General features: G+C 39.1%; 2 protein-coding genes across 2 annotated transcripts in view; both read left to right on the forward strand.

The window, feature by feature from the left end:
• Positions 1–15,900, forward strand: part of LOC148508277 (IgGFc-binding protein-like) — a 175,951-nt gene that overhangs the window by 18,842 nt on the left and 141,209 nt on the right. The window contains exons 7-17 of the mRNA XM_088444705.1: positions 4,094–4,159; positions 7,223–7,464; positions 7,590–7,873; positions 8,451–8,728; positions 9,357–9,955; positions 10,049–10,610; positions 11,132–11,331; positions 11,593–11,788; positions 13,885–14,126; positions 14,273–14,556; positions 15,543–15,820. Coding sequence (XP_088300831.1) covers positions 4,094–4,159; positions 7,223–7,464; positions 7,590–7,873; positions 8,451–8,728; positions 9,357–9,955; positions 10,049–10,610; positions 11,132–11,331; positions 11,593–11,788; positions 13,885–14,126; positions 14,273–14,556; positions 15,543–15,820 — 3,231 coding nt within the window. The remainder of the gene's footprint in view (positions 1–4,093; positions 4,160–7,222; positions 7,465–7,589; positions 7,874–8,450; positions 8,729–9,356; positions 9,956–10,048; positions 10,611–11,131; positions 11,332–11,592; positions 11,789–13,884; positions 14,127–14,272; positions 14,557–15,542; positions 15,821–15,900) is intronic.
• On the forward strand, positions 1,355–3,281 carry LOC148508278 (MAM domain-containing protein 2-like). Its single transcript, XM_088444694.1, has 4 exons — positions 1,355–1,394; positions 1,529–1,669; positions 1,856–2,112; positions 3,159–3,281. The coding sequence occupies exons 1-4, from the start codon at positions 1,355–1,357 to the stop codon at positions 3,279–3,281; spliced, it is 561 nt and encodes a 186-aa protein (XP_088300820.1).

Raw genomic sequence — 15,900 nt, forward strand, 5'->3', positions numbered from 1 at the left:
TGAACCGAGGAGCACTTTGGCGCCTTACAAATCAATGATAAAAATAATAAATTAATAATGATATTAAGTATACATTAAAATTAATTTAAAAAAAAGTATGAGTAGAAGACTTTAAAGAGTAACATGTTTTAAACTTATGTTTAATAAAGTATTTCTAGATAGTAACAGTAAAAGCAATGTAGGGTTAGCATCACTTTCCAATCAATTATCAATTCTAGTAATATAAATGTTATGCTACTAATTAAATGCAGGTCTCTGCTGTGTTATCGGGGTTACAAAATAAAATGTCAATTAATGTTTTTCTTTCTGTTTTATTTATTTGTAGTCACAGTGTGAGCAGGTCCACAGAGCAGCCTGGCCTCACTTTATCATATCTATTACTCCATTAACTATGTAACCTGGCACAGAGTATACAGGTTATAATCACTGTAAATGAATTAGTATAAAGATCAGCTGCAGACCTAACAATAAAACACTGCCTGCAAGAAATAAATAAAATGAAACACTCCCTGATAACCCACATATTGAACAGACTCACTCTGAGCTTCAAAAGGTGTCATAACAATTTGATCCAGTACCAATAAGACGCTCTCCAACTAATAATGAGAAACAATGTTTCCTCCCTGCTCACCGTATGTCAAAATTCTTGAATCACACAGAAATGCAGATAAAAGTGCCCCATGGGTTTTACCCCACTCCCCACAAAATGCACACAATCTAACTGCCAGCTCTAAATTCTTTTGGCATAACTGTGGCCAAGTCTGTATGTTATACCAGATTTCCAGGGACTACCATTGTATTCAATCTCCGTGGAGGGACATTTCTAAATTGATTTCTAAGGTGCTTTTAGTATCTGTGTAGGATTGGCACATATATCCTTCTTCTGTACCAAAACATGTTAGATACATCTTGGGACATATTTTTATTGCCACAAGGTCCATTATTGCATAAAAGTGGCAAAACCAATCCTTCAGTTGCCAAAATTGCTACCAAAACTCGCTTTAATTTTCAAATAATAACAATGGGCACACCATATTCCCCCTCTGCATAATCTCCAATGATCATGTGGTTCATTTACCAATGATGGAGAGGGGCCATTATTCTTCACTCTGACCCATCTACAGATCACCCCCCATTCACCTTCACTGATTCCTCTGCTATTTGCTTCTATTGTCCTGGGGCATATGTAATATTTTGGGCAGTCTGGTTATATATGTCATTTGTGTTGCACCCATATGTATTTTCCCCTTGGATGCACCCCCCTTCCCCACTCCCCTGTTATTTCTTTCTATATCCCCTACCCCTCAAGTTTTTGAAACACTTTAATAAACAATGATGATGCAAAAAACGAACAATGAAGACTGAAATTTTTGTACAAACTGTTCTTTTTGAAAGTGTATTGTTGACACACATTTTAATTATTCTTAGTGCAAATTATTGTGCCTTTAAGGCATTTATTTTTATTTTCTTAAAATTTTAGAACATTTAAAACATCATTTAACAATATCCACTTGTTTTTGTGCTATAGATAAGTGTAGTCTGGATTGTTCTTTTGATGTGGATCTGTGTAACTGGAAGCAGTCATTGACTGATGACATGGACTGGATACGTGGCAATGATGCAACACCATCTGGTTTCACTGGACCCTCTTTTGACCAAGCAACTGGAGGTAAATAGAAAGACATTTACAGCAATGCATTAATCCATGTAAATAAATATACACTGTGCGGTGCACAAATACTATGTGAATAGAGAAACCTATGAACCTTGTTTCAGATATCTACAGTACTTTAATAATCCACTATACACTGCTTACTAAAAACCAAGTTGACCTAAAAAATCATTAATATTCTAGCTGGTTACTACCTCTACATTGATGGGCGATTGTCGAATGAGGGAGATACTGCAAGGTTGGAGAGTCCTGAGAAGTGTTTCACTGGAAGCCAGTGCTTGCGTTTCTGGTACCACATGTATGGATATGCACAGTACATGAAGCTGGTGGTCTATGTATTGAGAGAAGATGGTTTGGAAATTATGTTAGAACTACAGGGCAATGCTGGAGCCAGGTGGCGTACAGTAGCCATTTTACTGGCAGACAGTGACATCATCCAGGTAATACCAACATCCTGACAGGTTGGTGTAATTGTGTTAGGTCAGATAACAAAAGTGTCTTACATTTAACAAGATCTTGACAAGAATTTAAATGGATTGATAGAATTAGATTCTGCTAAATGTAAAAATAATATCTTGAAACAGAGCAGTTACTCTGGAGATCAGTAGGTGAATGTCCATAAATTGATCATTTATTGTTGTACAATTGTGTAAATCTATGATTATTTATTTACTAGTACTTTGGTCCCATCATTTGCTGGGTTGGTAGATGTTGGCCCTGCCCTTGCATTTTTTTTCTCTGTCCTCTCCCAACCATCTGTCTCTTTCATCTCTGTCCATACTCTCCCCCCTATCAAAGTGTGTCTTTCTCATTCGCTCTTATATCTACTGTATGCCCCCTCTCTATTTCTCCTAGTCATCTCTGTCACCCACCAGTCTCTCTATCTTTCTCTTATTTCTCTCCCCCGCCCACCTCACCTCACCTCCCCCTTAATCTCATCTCTATTCCTTCTAGGCAGAAGAGGGTTTCTGCAAGTGGGAGGTGACACAGGGGTATGTTGCAGATAAGGGAGTCTGAAGTGGGGCATGTTGCCAGCTCCAATCACTGACAATTGTCTTCCTCCATCTTCCCATCTCTGCCCCCACCATGTGTCTCTCTCCCATCAGGGAGGGGGTATGCATGGTTGAGGTATGTCAGCTGCAGGTTCTGACACAGGGAACAGACCTGTGCATCCATACTACATTGACTCAGGGAGAAGGGCAGCTGTGTCTGTCAGGCAGCCTGTGAGAGCAGTAAGGGGAGGGGGGAGCCTACCTTCAGCTCTCAGTGTTACAGCAGCTAGTCTAATACAAAAGATCATTATATAATAGATAAAGCCTCAGTTTTTCCTCCTTATGTATATGACTCTAGGAGATCATGAAAGACACTTATTTAAAAGATGGCTAGAATCTTGCAGGCATACTCTTATGGGAGAATATTTGTTCTTTATAGGCCAGAGCAATCCTGAAAAACATGTTTAATGATTATTAACGTTATGTGTTCACAGATTTTTATTGATGGTGTCAGAGGTGAAGACTATCGCAGTGATGTTGCTATAGATGATATCACTCTCACTCCAGGTTCTTGCACAGGTGAGTCTAAAACTCTGCAGTATTTGGAATGTGTTTGACAATGTTTATATGTTTATGGGGGAAATGTAATGGCCTATGAACTAGCGTATGATATCTGAAAACTGCAGAAGGTGCTGGTGGTGGGGGGGTCGAAATAACATGCTGCCATCCGAGTAATGATGATCTAGTGCTCCTTATAATTTCAGTAATGATCTAGAGCTCCCTAGAAAAAAGTTGTCTTCTGGCTTTATCCGACTTTATCCAATGGAAGTGGAACCCCCCCCACACACACAAACAGTAGACAGAAGTAGAGCACTGACCGTTCAATAATTTAAAAGTAGGTTGTTCAGCTACTTAGCCAATCAGGGGCTTCAAGATACAACATAGCCAGTTAGGAGCTTGGGAGGAATTGCTATGGTAATATACAACTGCCCATGGGCATAACTACCATAGGTGCAAGGGATAGCCTCTCTGTTTCATAAAGTAATTACAAATGACAAGCTATTATGGAAGATACAGGATGCAGCTTTCTTTTCTTTTTTTAGTGAAAGTAACACATATGAACAATAATTTTCAAAAGTGAAAGTACTGTATGTGATAAGAGTATGGTAATACAGTTAATAATATGATTAACAGGTTAAACATTTAATTAAATATTTTACACTTGCATTGTTAAATTCTTATTTATGGTTACCATTTTTTTAGTTTGACAATTAACTAACATTATTAAAAAAGAAAACAGTGCAGCCAGAAAGTGAATTGTTTATCTTGTAACTGTAGGTTAAATGACATTGAATCTAAAGTAACCTCTGTGTCTTGAGAACATTAATGAAATATATTAAATACTTGCAATTGATGTAACCCTTATCAGGAACCCCAACAACCACAACCACAACTTCAACTCCAACAACTACCACAACTCCTTCACCTCCAACAGGTACAATAAATAATTGTTTGGTTGGTCAGTAGTGTAGAGTCAAATGCAAATCTAAAGTTGTGGGAAGTAGCATTGTTTTGTCATTATTTAGGTCTCATGTTGGATGGGGTTGTTGCATTCATATACAATTTGGAAAATGATAAGTCACAATAAAGGACATGCTAAAATTATATTTCTGTAAGGTTTTTTGCTCTTGTTACATTACAATGGTACAGTATATAAAGAGCTCTGCTAATGGCAGCTTATTAAATGACTTCCTAATTCTTGGTGTGTGTTCACAATAAGAAAGAAATCAGCTTAGAGACTTGTATTATTATTATTATTATTATTATTATTATTATATTTTCAATATTGGACTTTTATTGAGTTACTGTATGCAAAGTAAATGGGGTACAAAAAAGAAAAGAGGACAATGGGAGGGAATTGGCTAGGAGGGGGCTAAAAGGACAATCCCAGATGTTGGAGGAACATATAAATGAAACAAGTTACAAAGTACGAGTACACAGAGAAATGCAAACAAAATAAAATATTAGAAGAAATACTAAAGAATACACTAAATATACATGACAAGTCTGGCTCAGCTTCAGGAGATTCATTCAGAGGGAAAGAGTGAGGAGAACATCTTGCATCTTGATGCGATGAGGGAACTTCCTTCTGTAACATACAGTACTTGTACTGTATGTTACAGAACTTCCTTCTGTAACATACAGTACAAGTGCATGATAGGAGAAGAAGGATCAGTATAGTATGGGGCTCCTAGTGTTTGCATGTCAAAGTGGAATTGTGTCTTTGAAATAATCTTACTAATAGTGGAAGGATGTGGGGACTTCCAATTTTGGGCAATAGTGACTCTAGATGAAATTAAGATTCAGTATGTCCAAGGACATAGCGGTCAAATTTAGGTACTGCAAGGAGATACCATGGAAGTAAGGCAATAGATGGATCAGGGGAGAGGGTGATATTCAAGATATCTTGAATGAGAATGTATGTATCCTCAAAAATAGGATGGGGCAGTCCCACAATATGTGTTGCATGACGCTCACTAGGTTACACTGGAGCCAACAGAATTTGGAACATGTGGGCCACATCCTATGAAGTTTGGTGGGAGTTAAATAGAGTCTATTTAACAACTTAACATGCATCTAAGTATGATTGGTACATCGTGACATGGAAAAGAAGGTGAGATGTATAGATTCCCATTGCTATGGAGTGAATGTTTGTGAAAGGTCAGTTTCCCACTGCAGGTGGATAGGAGAATTATTCAGCATATCTGTGGGTGACAGAAGGTGGTACCAGGAAGATATAGCACCTCGGGAGGAAGAATTAGTTACAGTAACATGACCAGAAGCAGAGAGGGAGGAGCACAAAATGGTACTCATGGTCAGTACCAAGTGTTGAATTTGATAATACCAAAGTCAGGGGATGGCCCAAGACCAAATTTAGTATGCAAGTCAGAAAGATGGAGCAAATAAGCAGGGGCAAACATGTCAGCCACAGTCGAAAGGAACAAACAGATCCAATAGGAAACCTGCAGCCATGGAAGGGCTTTGTCGAGGGCCTTAAGGGAAATGTTTCTGGTAGGTAAAATGAGATCAAAGTAACTCAAAGTTTTAGCTTCCCACACCTTCAGGGAAGACTGTGGTAAATCTGTGAGAGGAAAACCTAGAACATGAGTACATTCCAAGTTCACCCAAGGCTTTGAATGAGGGGGAGTAACCAATCACTCAATTGAGAAAGGAGAGCAGTCTCATGGCATTGGGCAATATCAGGAAGGATTAATCCACCTTGCCGTTAAGAGAGGACCACGCATCCAGATGCGAGACGATGATGCTTATGTTTCCATACACAAGGAAGCATCTCATTTTTCATAGTGTCAATGATTTGTATTTTTTCTAATACCATTGCACAGGTGGTAAAATAAATATGTTTGTCATTTGGAACACAATAATTTAGTCTACACAACTGTTTGTGATAATCTCTCCTTCTTTATATCTTTATACATAGCTACTACCACAAGACCAATCTCCCCAGTCCCACCATCAAGCTTCTTTTTTGTTGCAAAATGTATTACTGTATAATGGTGATTGAGTCTGTGGGTCTCATTCAGACCCGCTCGCGAGCACAGGACGCTCACAAGCGGGTTGATGGTACCCAAATGCGCATGCGCACGATGGAGGGAGCTCCGTCGTGTGCATGCACGAGACCCGGCGAGCGACGGGGTAGCCGTCGCTCGGGGTCTCGCACCAAAGGGGGCGTGCTGTTGATGGTGAGTGACAGCACGCCCCCTTTGGTGGGCGTGCCGGGGGCGTGGGCTGCCAAACGGAGGCATTCCCATGGGAACGCCTACCGTCTGGGTCTGGCCTCACTGACATCACTAGTGAGTGACAGCACGCCCCCTTTGGTGGGCGTGCCGGGGGCGTGGGCTGCCAGACGGAGGCATTCCCATGGGAACGCCTACCGTCTGGGTCCGGCCCCACTGACATCACTAGTGATGTCAGTGGGAGTGATTTTGGCTCTGATAGAGCCAAATTCACTCCAGGGCTTGCGGCAACAAGACCCTACCGCAGGGTCTCATCGCAATCCCGATGGTCGCGATGGTCTTGACCTTCGCGACCATCATCATGGACGCTCGCATAAGCTGTGGGTGGTAACCCACAGCTATGCGAGCGTCCAAGAGGCCGCTCCAAGTTTAGGTAGGAGGGCCCTGATTCAGAGCGAGCGCTCTGGTCAGAGCGTCCGGCTCTGAATCAGACCCTGTGTTTCTTACAGTCTATAGTGCATTACACTACTGTGTGACTTGGAGGATTTCATGGCTGGGCTGTAATTACAGAATAGAACTATAAACATAATAATATCATTTTAAAGTTAAAATACTCTATTATTATTTCTTTTTACAAATAGAAAAGGATTAGAAAATGGCGAAATGCCATATTATTTCCAAATTTCCCAGTCTCTTGTTTTTGGCTTCTTAACATATTGGAGCTATGTTATACTGTAGAATTAACAGTTGTGGACATAGACTTATGAAAACTATATTTTTCACATTAATCAATATATTCCCAGGATCCTGTGAGGTGAATGGAGACCCCCATTATTACACCTTTGATAACCAAGTCCATCACTTTATGGGGACCTGCACATACACTCTATCTAAGCTGTGTGAAGCTGACGGACACCTGACAAACTTCAATGTGGAAGCAGTCAATGAGCACAGGGGAGGCAACACCAGAGTGTCCTATGTAAAGTATGTCAATGTGGATGTGCACGGATACAGGATCACACTGGAGAAGAACAAAGTGGTTAAGGTCAGTCTGCAGGTTGTTAAAGCTTCTTAAAAGAATAATGTCTAAATTTACCATATGATTAACCACATTCATTTTACTGTTGTTTATATGCATCACCTTCTCATGTCATATTTGTGTGAATACAGGTGGATGGAAACCTTGTGAAGTTACCAGCAGCCCTGTCTCCAGGTGTTAATATCTTCCTTAGTGGACATGACGTCCTGGTCACAACAGCATTTGGTCTCAGTGTGAGATTTGATGGAAACCATAGAGTGGTTGTGACTATTCCAGGCAGCTATGTAAATAAAGTGTGTGGGCTCTGTGGAAATTTCAATGGAAATAAGACTGATGACTTCCTAAACCCAGATGGAGAATTAGAGCCAGACTCTAACAGCCTTGGTAACAGCTGGCAGGTGGACAATGACACCATGTAAGTTACTATAATGCTGCAATGATGATATAATGCTGGAAAATCTATTGTATTGTCAAGTTTTTAAAATACACAGGGATAGATGTATCATGTAATACATTGATGTGATACATCTCACCCCATATTGCATGCATACCAGCGTTTAGTAACACCGTATGCATTAATTATTACACAAAGTACAGCTCTTCTGATAGGAAGAGAAGAGAGGACTTTGGGAAGAGAGGACTTCTGGGTTTATGACCCGGGAATGGATTGTGCATACACAAACCACAGAGCAAAGGCGAAGGATAACTGGGATCCATCTCAGAGGAATTCTTTGGAAAGAAGCCCATAGGCTTCCATAGGCAATGCTGGCCTATCAGGCACAAGCTCCAGAAAATTTCACTTTCCGATGCTTGATGCATACCAAGACATCTCAGCCCCATAGCATTCTATGGAGATTGCAGTGTCAGCAGTCCTGGCTGAGCAGTCCTGGCTGCCAGTCTTTTTCCTAGCATCAGTACTTTCTCCTCTCCATATTGGCTAACAACTTTCCATAGTCCCGTTATTTACCTAATTGTAAAAATATTTCTTTAAGATGTACTCCTGGACCAGGCCATCAGCCAGATTGTACTGATGATGAGAAAGACACCATAGTCAGCAACAGCTTCTGCGGACTAATCACCGACAATAATGGTCCATTTAAAAACTGCCATGATGTCTTAGATCCCCTGGTTTATTTCAATAATTGTGCATATGACATGTGCGAGCTGGACCTGGATCCTGGTGCCTTGTGTGACAGTCTTCAGGCCTATGCACAGTCCTGTCAATCTCATGGAGTTACGATAAATCCCTGGAGAAATGATACCTTCTGCCGTAAGTAGAACATCAAAATATTGTGCTCATTTTGGAACATATATGCCATTAAGGTATTGTTAAGGTAACTTACAATGGGCAGTGCACTTGTATTAGTGCACTGCAAATGTAGAGCTTGCCTTCGTTTGAATATATTGTACTTGTGTGTCTCTTCTACTCTTTGTGCTAAAGATGGCATTATTTGTGATAAAAGACGCCCAGGTAGCAATAGAATTGTAATACAATTGTATTGGTATGTTAATGTATCACCACTCTCACTATGTGCATACCATGCCACTCTAATGTGAGCTAAGTGTTGAGGGATATACAGAGCAATATTTAATTTACTAGCGTAATAAACAGATAATTGCTACTTTAATGAAATATGTATATTTTTTCCACTCACTTCCATAACGATGCTAAAAGTTCAACATACAGTAAAACATTAACTTGTAAAATATATATACTAATACAAACTTTATTATAATGAAACTTGCCTTTATTCAATGTCTAAAATATTTTTAAGTTCAATGTGTTTCCTTCATCATTATAATCGCCATTACTTTAAGAGAAGAAATACAACAAAGCATGTAAATTATGCTGTGCTATTAAATTTTTTTTCAAAATCTGCTTATTACCTTACTTACAGCCATGAAGTGTCCAGCCAACAGTCATTATGAGCCATGTGGAACAGCCTGTCCTGCTACTTGTGTCAGTCCAGGATCACCATCTAATTGTAATCTTCCTTGTACTGAGGGATGTGTTTGTGACTCAGGATACGTCCTGTATGATAAGAAGTGTGTTCCAAGTAGCCAGTGTGGATGTTGGGAAGATGGTAAACATTATCCTGTAGGCTCTGAGTTCTGGACAGACGACACTTGCTCTAGAAGATGCAGATGTCCCTCAGCAGGCGGCAGCGTAATCTGTAATTCTGCTTCATGTCCATCTGACAAATACTGTGGCATAATGAATGGAGTTCCTGACTGTTATGGTCTCACATACGGTAACTGTGATATCTATGGTGACCCTCACTACACCACGTTTGATAAAGTTGTGCATCATTTTATGGGAATATGCACCTACACCCTGTCCAAGCTTTGCACCAATGACACTTCTCTGCCAAAATTTAACATTGAAGCAAAGAACGAGCACCGTGGGAATCCAACAGTATCTTATATACAGAAAGTTATGGTAGACGTTTATGAGCATACAATAACAATTGTTAGGAATCAGCCTGGTCGTGTTTTGGTAAGTTTACCAAAATCCTTTACCTGTTATAATGAAAATGTCTATTGTTGAGTACATTTGATCTAACACAGTGCACTCATTGCTGTTTATTAGGTAAATGGTGTTTGGACAAATCTACCAATAAGCTTGGTGAATGGATCCCTGGTAGTGACAAGAAGTGGTAGATATGTTATTCTAGAGACGGATTTCCATCTCTCAGTCTCTTATGACAATGATCATACAGTTAATGTGAAGGTTCCGACTACGTATTTCAACCAGACCTGTGGAATATGCGGCAACTTAAATGGTCTCCAAAATGATGACTTCTTGATGCCTAATGGACAACTAGCACAGAACACTAATCAGCTTGGAAACAGCTGGAAGGTGGAAGATGATGATCCATTATGCAACACAATTGTCCCTACACCTCCCCCACCATGCCCTCCAGATAATGAGGCCCTCTATGGAAGCGATGCATTTTGTGGTTTACTAACAAATAAAGATGGTCCCTTCCTGGCCTGTCATTCAGTCATCAACCCAGACCGCTTCTTTGAGAGCTGTGTGTTTGATCTGTGTGTACTTGGTGATGGTGTTTTGTGTACAGCCATAGAAGCCTATGCCGATGCCTGTCAAAGAGCAGGAGTTACCATTGCTTGGCGCAACCCTACGTTTTGTCGTAAGTATACTCCAGTGCTTGCAGAACATGTATGGAGAGAACTACAACAGATTATTTATTAGTTCATTAAACATGAACAAAAAAATGTGTATTATGATGATAAAGCTACCTTTATGTTGGAAAAATAGATATTTTTTCTTGGATACCTAGCCATCTAGTCTGTGCATGGATTATGGCATTAGATATTATATATTAAACTGGAAAATCTAAGCAACACAAATCTGTTTACAGTACACAAGATATAGTTTATTCAAAAGTATGTACTTGGAAAAGTGATAGAAAAAGGAATGTTGCATTTTTTCCATGTTTTTGCTAAAGCATATATGCTGTATGTCAGCTAAATAATATTGCGTTTGAACAATACATGCAATAATATATCCTTTATGTTAACCACTGCCAATATAAATTGCTATATTATTGTGATTAGAAAATAATTATAGTAATAAATGTAAACATGTATATTTAGATATCTAGTATTCTTTTTATTAAATATGTGACTCATTTCTCTCTTTGTTACACAGCCATCCCATGTCCTGCTAACAGTCACTATAACGTATGCACCAATGCCTGCCCAGCTACATGCCTGCACCAGGATGCACCAAACAACTGCAATAAGCCGTGTACCGATGGCTGTGAATGTGATGATGGCTTTGTGCTCAGTGGCAGCAATTGTGTTTCAGTCAGTGATTGTGGATGCTTTTATGATGGCAATTACTACCAGGTTGGTATTATTTTTCAAAGCTTATGTTACCAATTAATCATTATATTAGACAAAAGATAAATAAATGTTACAACAAATGTAAAATATTATCATAGAGTGACACTTGTATTGTCAGACTAATGACTGTGGATCACAAATGAGTATTTAACATAGGGAGTACAGTTATATTGGTAATATAATGTGCTTGTTGATAATTCTACAGTAGCAATTAGATTTGTAGTTTATCCCGTTAGTTTAAATATGTTCTAATTTTTATTGCAGAAAAATGATGAATTCTGGGAGGGGGAATGTGAGAGTTACTGTACGTGTATAGGAAATAACCAGATGAGCTGTAGGCAGCAGTCCTGTGCTCCCAATGAAGTATGCAAAGTACAAGATGGAACTAAGACCTGTGTGCCAGTGACCATAACCACCACTACCACAATAGTGCCACCCACAGTGCCATCTATAGCGCCAGGTAAACTCTTTATTTCATTTTTGCATACTATAAATGTATCAGAAGTAGATCATATGTAAATAAATATTGATATATCAATGTGGAAAAGAAGGTAAGCTATTTATACCAATATCTACATTAATATTATTTATCCTTGGCAAATTGATTTTCCATCCTTGTAAACTCATAGCAGCCAATATTCAAAAGTCAGATAACCCATCCTTATGTTTTTTGACTGTTGGATAAAACTGGAGTACATAGAGGAATCCCGGAGAACATACAAATTCCAATGTGATATGACCTTGGTTCTACTCAAACCAAAGACCTCAGTGCTGTGAGGCAACAAGCAAACCATTGCACCACATATGGTTCTCTATTTTATATGGTATTTGGTTGCTGAGCTCAAACTGCACTGCACACCAACTATGTTCTATCATCAATAATGTGTGTAAATGCAATAATTCTCTGCATCTATATTTAACTTACAGATTATATTTACAGTACATATATTTTGTATTTTGATATATTAAAATAACTGAATAATATGACAAAACTGAACAATATTCATCAATATTTTGTCTTTGATTTGTCATAGCATAGTTTGTGGAAATGTCACAATATGACATTATTATACAGATGTGTCCTCATACACTGTGGCTTCAGTTGCGCTAAACAGCCCCTCTCGGTGTGCCAATTGTCTTTTTCTCTCAAAGTGCATCTTATTCGCACATAAAGAACTGGAAGCGGCAGAACTACTTTGCTAGATTGCATTGATCAATTTCATGGGCGACATTTGTACATCTATGTGTGACTGAGTCTGAATCACACCAAGTTCCAATGTGCTTCATTTGCGACTTTTTACGTGATTAAAACTGATTCCAGTGTAGTTAAAGTCGCAGCCCAGCATCTATAGTACACTTTGAGTGGTGTTTTGCTGCATCTATGATGCAAATAAGATGCAAAATTTAAAGAAAATGACTCTACACCTCCCAGAGTGTCTGATGTGATCACTTCACTTTTCCTTCAGGGCCCCTACGGATCCCTCTACCGGTAAACTCAGTTGACTGTAGCCTATGTAACATTAGATACTGGGGCCAAGTCAGGAGCTTGGCAAATTCCGCAATTAAGCATACCCTGCGACCTAAAATGGGTGATCGCAGTAGATATTTTCCATATCTGCTGGGCCTCCATAAACATATCCACGGGATACTTAATATTTGCAGTTGCCCCCCAAAAAACACCTGGCTATCATACAAATATTATGTGATAAACAGGCCCCTATGTAATCTGGTTATTCTGCACCCAAGCAGTGCTGATTGTATAGAAAGAAAGAGTGCACTTTCTTTATGAATATAGGTACTCTAACATACACATATATGTACAGGAGAATAATTACTGTGACACAATATTTCTTGTATGAGCTTGCTGAATGAAGCAGTGAGAAATGAAGGAAACCGTGTACTGTACTGTACGTGTCAATAATCTCCATTGCTCATACACAGTAAAATTCCTCTCACATTATGAATTTTATTAATCTGTATATATATATATATATATATATATATACAATCACACCGGCGGCACTCTGTGTAAATAAAGACTCAGACCGGCAGGCAGGATAACATCAATGTTTCGATGACGATGTAACAACATCGAAACATTGCTGTTATCCTGCCTGCTGGTCTGAGTCTTTATTTACACAGAGTGCCGCCGGTGTGTTTGTATATTGGAGCCCCCGCTGTGGAGCATCTCCGGAGGGCACCTGGAACATTGTTCACAGCACATGGGAGTGCCACCTATACAGTTCGTTATATTTATATATATATATATATATATATATATATATATATAGCTTACAGTACAAGAACAGAAGAGATTACTGATTGAAATCAAATCTTGACTTTAATTATGATTTAAACTTGATTGTTTGATTACTGTCTCATCACACCTAGTACAATATTACAGGTTACAGTATATTTAAGAGTTTATTAGTATTTATCCCTTTGGCTTAGTTAAACATCTCAAAGTCAGTACACTAGTGCGACTTTATTTACCAGTAATTAGGAATATATAGACCTACTGTAGGAAATTAATCTGTCTACTGTATATATTCACAGGATCCTGTGAGGTAAATGGAGACCCTCATTATTACACCTTTGATAACCAAGTCCATCACTTTATGGGGACCTGCACATACACTCTATCTAAGCTCTGTGAAGCTGACGGACATCTGACCGACTTCAATGTGGAAGCAGCCAATGAGCACAGGGGAGGCAACACCAGAGTGTCCTATGTAAAGTTTGTCAATGTGGATGTGCACGGATACAGGATCACACTGGAGAAGAACAAAGTGGTTAAGGTCAGTCTGCAGGTTGTTCTCAATTAAGAGAGAAAAATACTGTTACATGTTTCAGAAGAAATGTTTGACGTTTCCATATCATTAACCACATTCATTTTACTCTTGTTTACTATCAACACCTTCTTATGTCCCATTTGTGAATACAGGTGGATGGAAACCTTGTGATATTACCGGCAGCCCTATCTCCAGGTGTTAACATCTTCCTTAGTGGACATGACGTCCTGGTCACAACAGCATTTGGTCTCAGTGTGAGATTTGATGGAAACCATAGAGTGGTTGTGACTGTACCAGGCAGCTATGCAAATAAAGTGTGTGGGATCTGTGGAAATTTCAATGGAAACCAGAGAGACGACTTCTTAAACCCAGATGGAGAATTAGAGCCAGACTCTAACAGCCTTGGTAACAGTTGGCAGGTGAACAATGACACCAGGTAATTACATCTGAATACAAATAAATATGTAAGCTCCGGTACTGTTATGGTAATCGTCACTCCAGATTTGTTTTTTTACTTTTGGATAGCATTTATCTTTAAGACTAACATTTCTTTACATAGACCATGGTTTGAGGGGAATGTGCACATTACATGATTAATGCAGTAATTTTCATTCATATGAGCAATTACTACTTTTGTTTGCTTGCATTTATAGTATTTTATTTTCAGCTTGTTTATAAATAAACACGCTTGGATATCCTGCTATCAGTAATTTATTTGCCAGACCAAAATAAATGACAGTGGGAGGGATGCAGCAATGTGAGAAATGCGGTCAAACCCCTAAAAATGCAGTATTCGTGGGCTTGACCAAATTTCTCATATGCATCAAGCCTTGGATGTGGTGGATATTTCAGATGGTGTTACTCTATAGAAGTCTATGGGCTTCTCTTTACAGAGTGATGTGAGAAGGAACCAATCAGATCCCTCCCAGCACCCCCTGCAGCACATATGTATTTCTGCACATGCACAGATTGACATCAGTGGGACTTCTGGGTCATAGACCCAGAAGTTCCTCACTCACAAAGGAGAGCTGTCCTTTGCATTTTGGTTCATGCATACTGGTGTAATTAACGCCGGCATGCACGCAAAGAGTGGCGGGATCCATTGGATGCAAATGTGATGCATCATGCGTATCGCCAAGTATCATGATGAAAAATAGTCAAAATGGAATACCAGTCTATTCCTTGATTATTGTAAAAATTCACTATTCCTTTTTGTTCCATGACTGGGAAGGGCAGTTTGTTTTCACAGTTATAATTGAGTGTTTTTAAAACATAAAAGTCTTTTGTGTTGTTTACCAGGGGCAGAAACTGGTCTATGGATTCCAGTAATGGCTTACTTTAGAGTACACTTGATATTCTAATTCTATCACTATACAGTACCTACTGTACAGTACATACTAATTCTACCATTCTTCCTTGAAGTTGCTCTCCAGGAGAAGATAACCAACCAGTTTGTACTGATGATGAGCAAGACGCCATTGCCAGCAACAGCTTCTGTGGAATAATCACTGCACTGGATGGTCCATTTAAAGACTGCCATGATGTCATAGATCCTTTGGTATATTTTAATAATTGTGTTTATGACCTGTGCGAATTGCACCTGGATCCTGATGCCCTATGTGACAGCCTTCAGTCCTATGCCCAGTCCTGTCAATCTCATGGAGTCACAGTTAAACCATGGAGAAATGACACTTTCTGTCGTAAGTAGATCATAAGCATTTTTTTAACAGCTTGCAGTGTCAAGTTATCCTTATAAATTGATGTGCAATTAATAATTTTA

The sequence above is a fragment of the Taudactylus pleione genome, unplaced genomic scaffold, assembly GCF_031769625.1.
Source record: "Taudactylus pleione unplaced genomic scaffold, aTauple2 ptg000372l, whole genome shotgun sequence".
In the NCBI taxonomy this organism is placed as follows: Eukaryota; Metazoa; Chordata; class Amphibia; order Anura; family Myobatrachidae; genus Taudactylus; species Taudactylus pleione.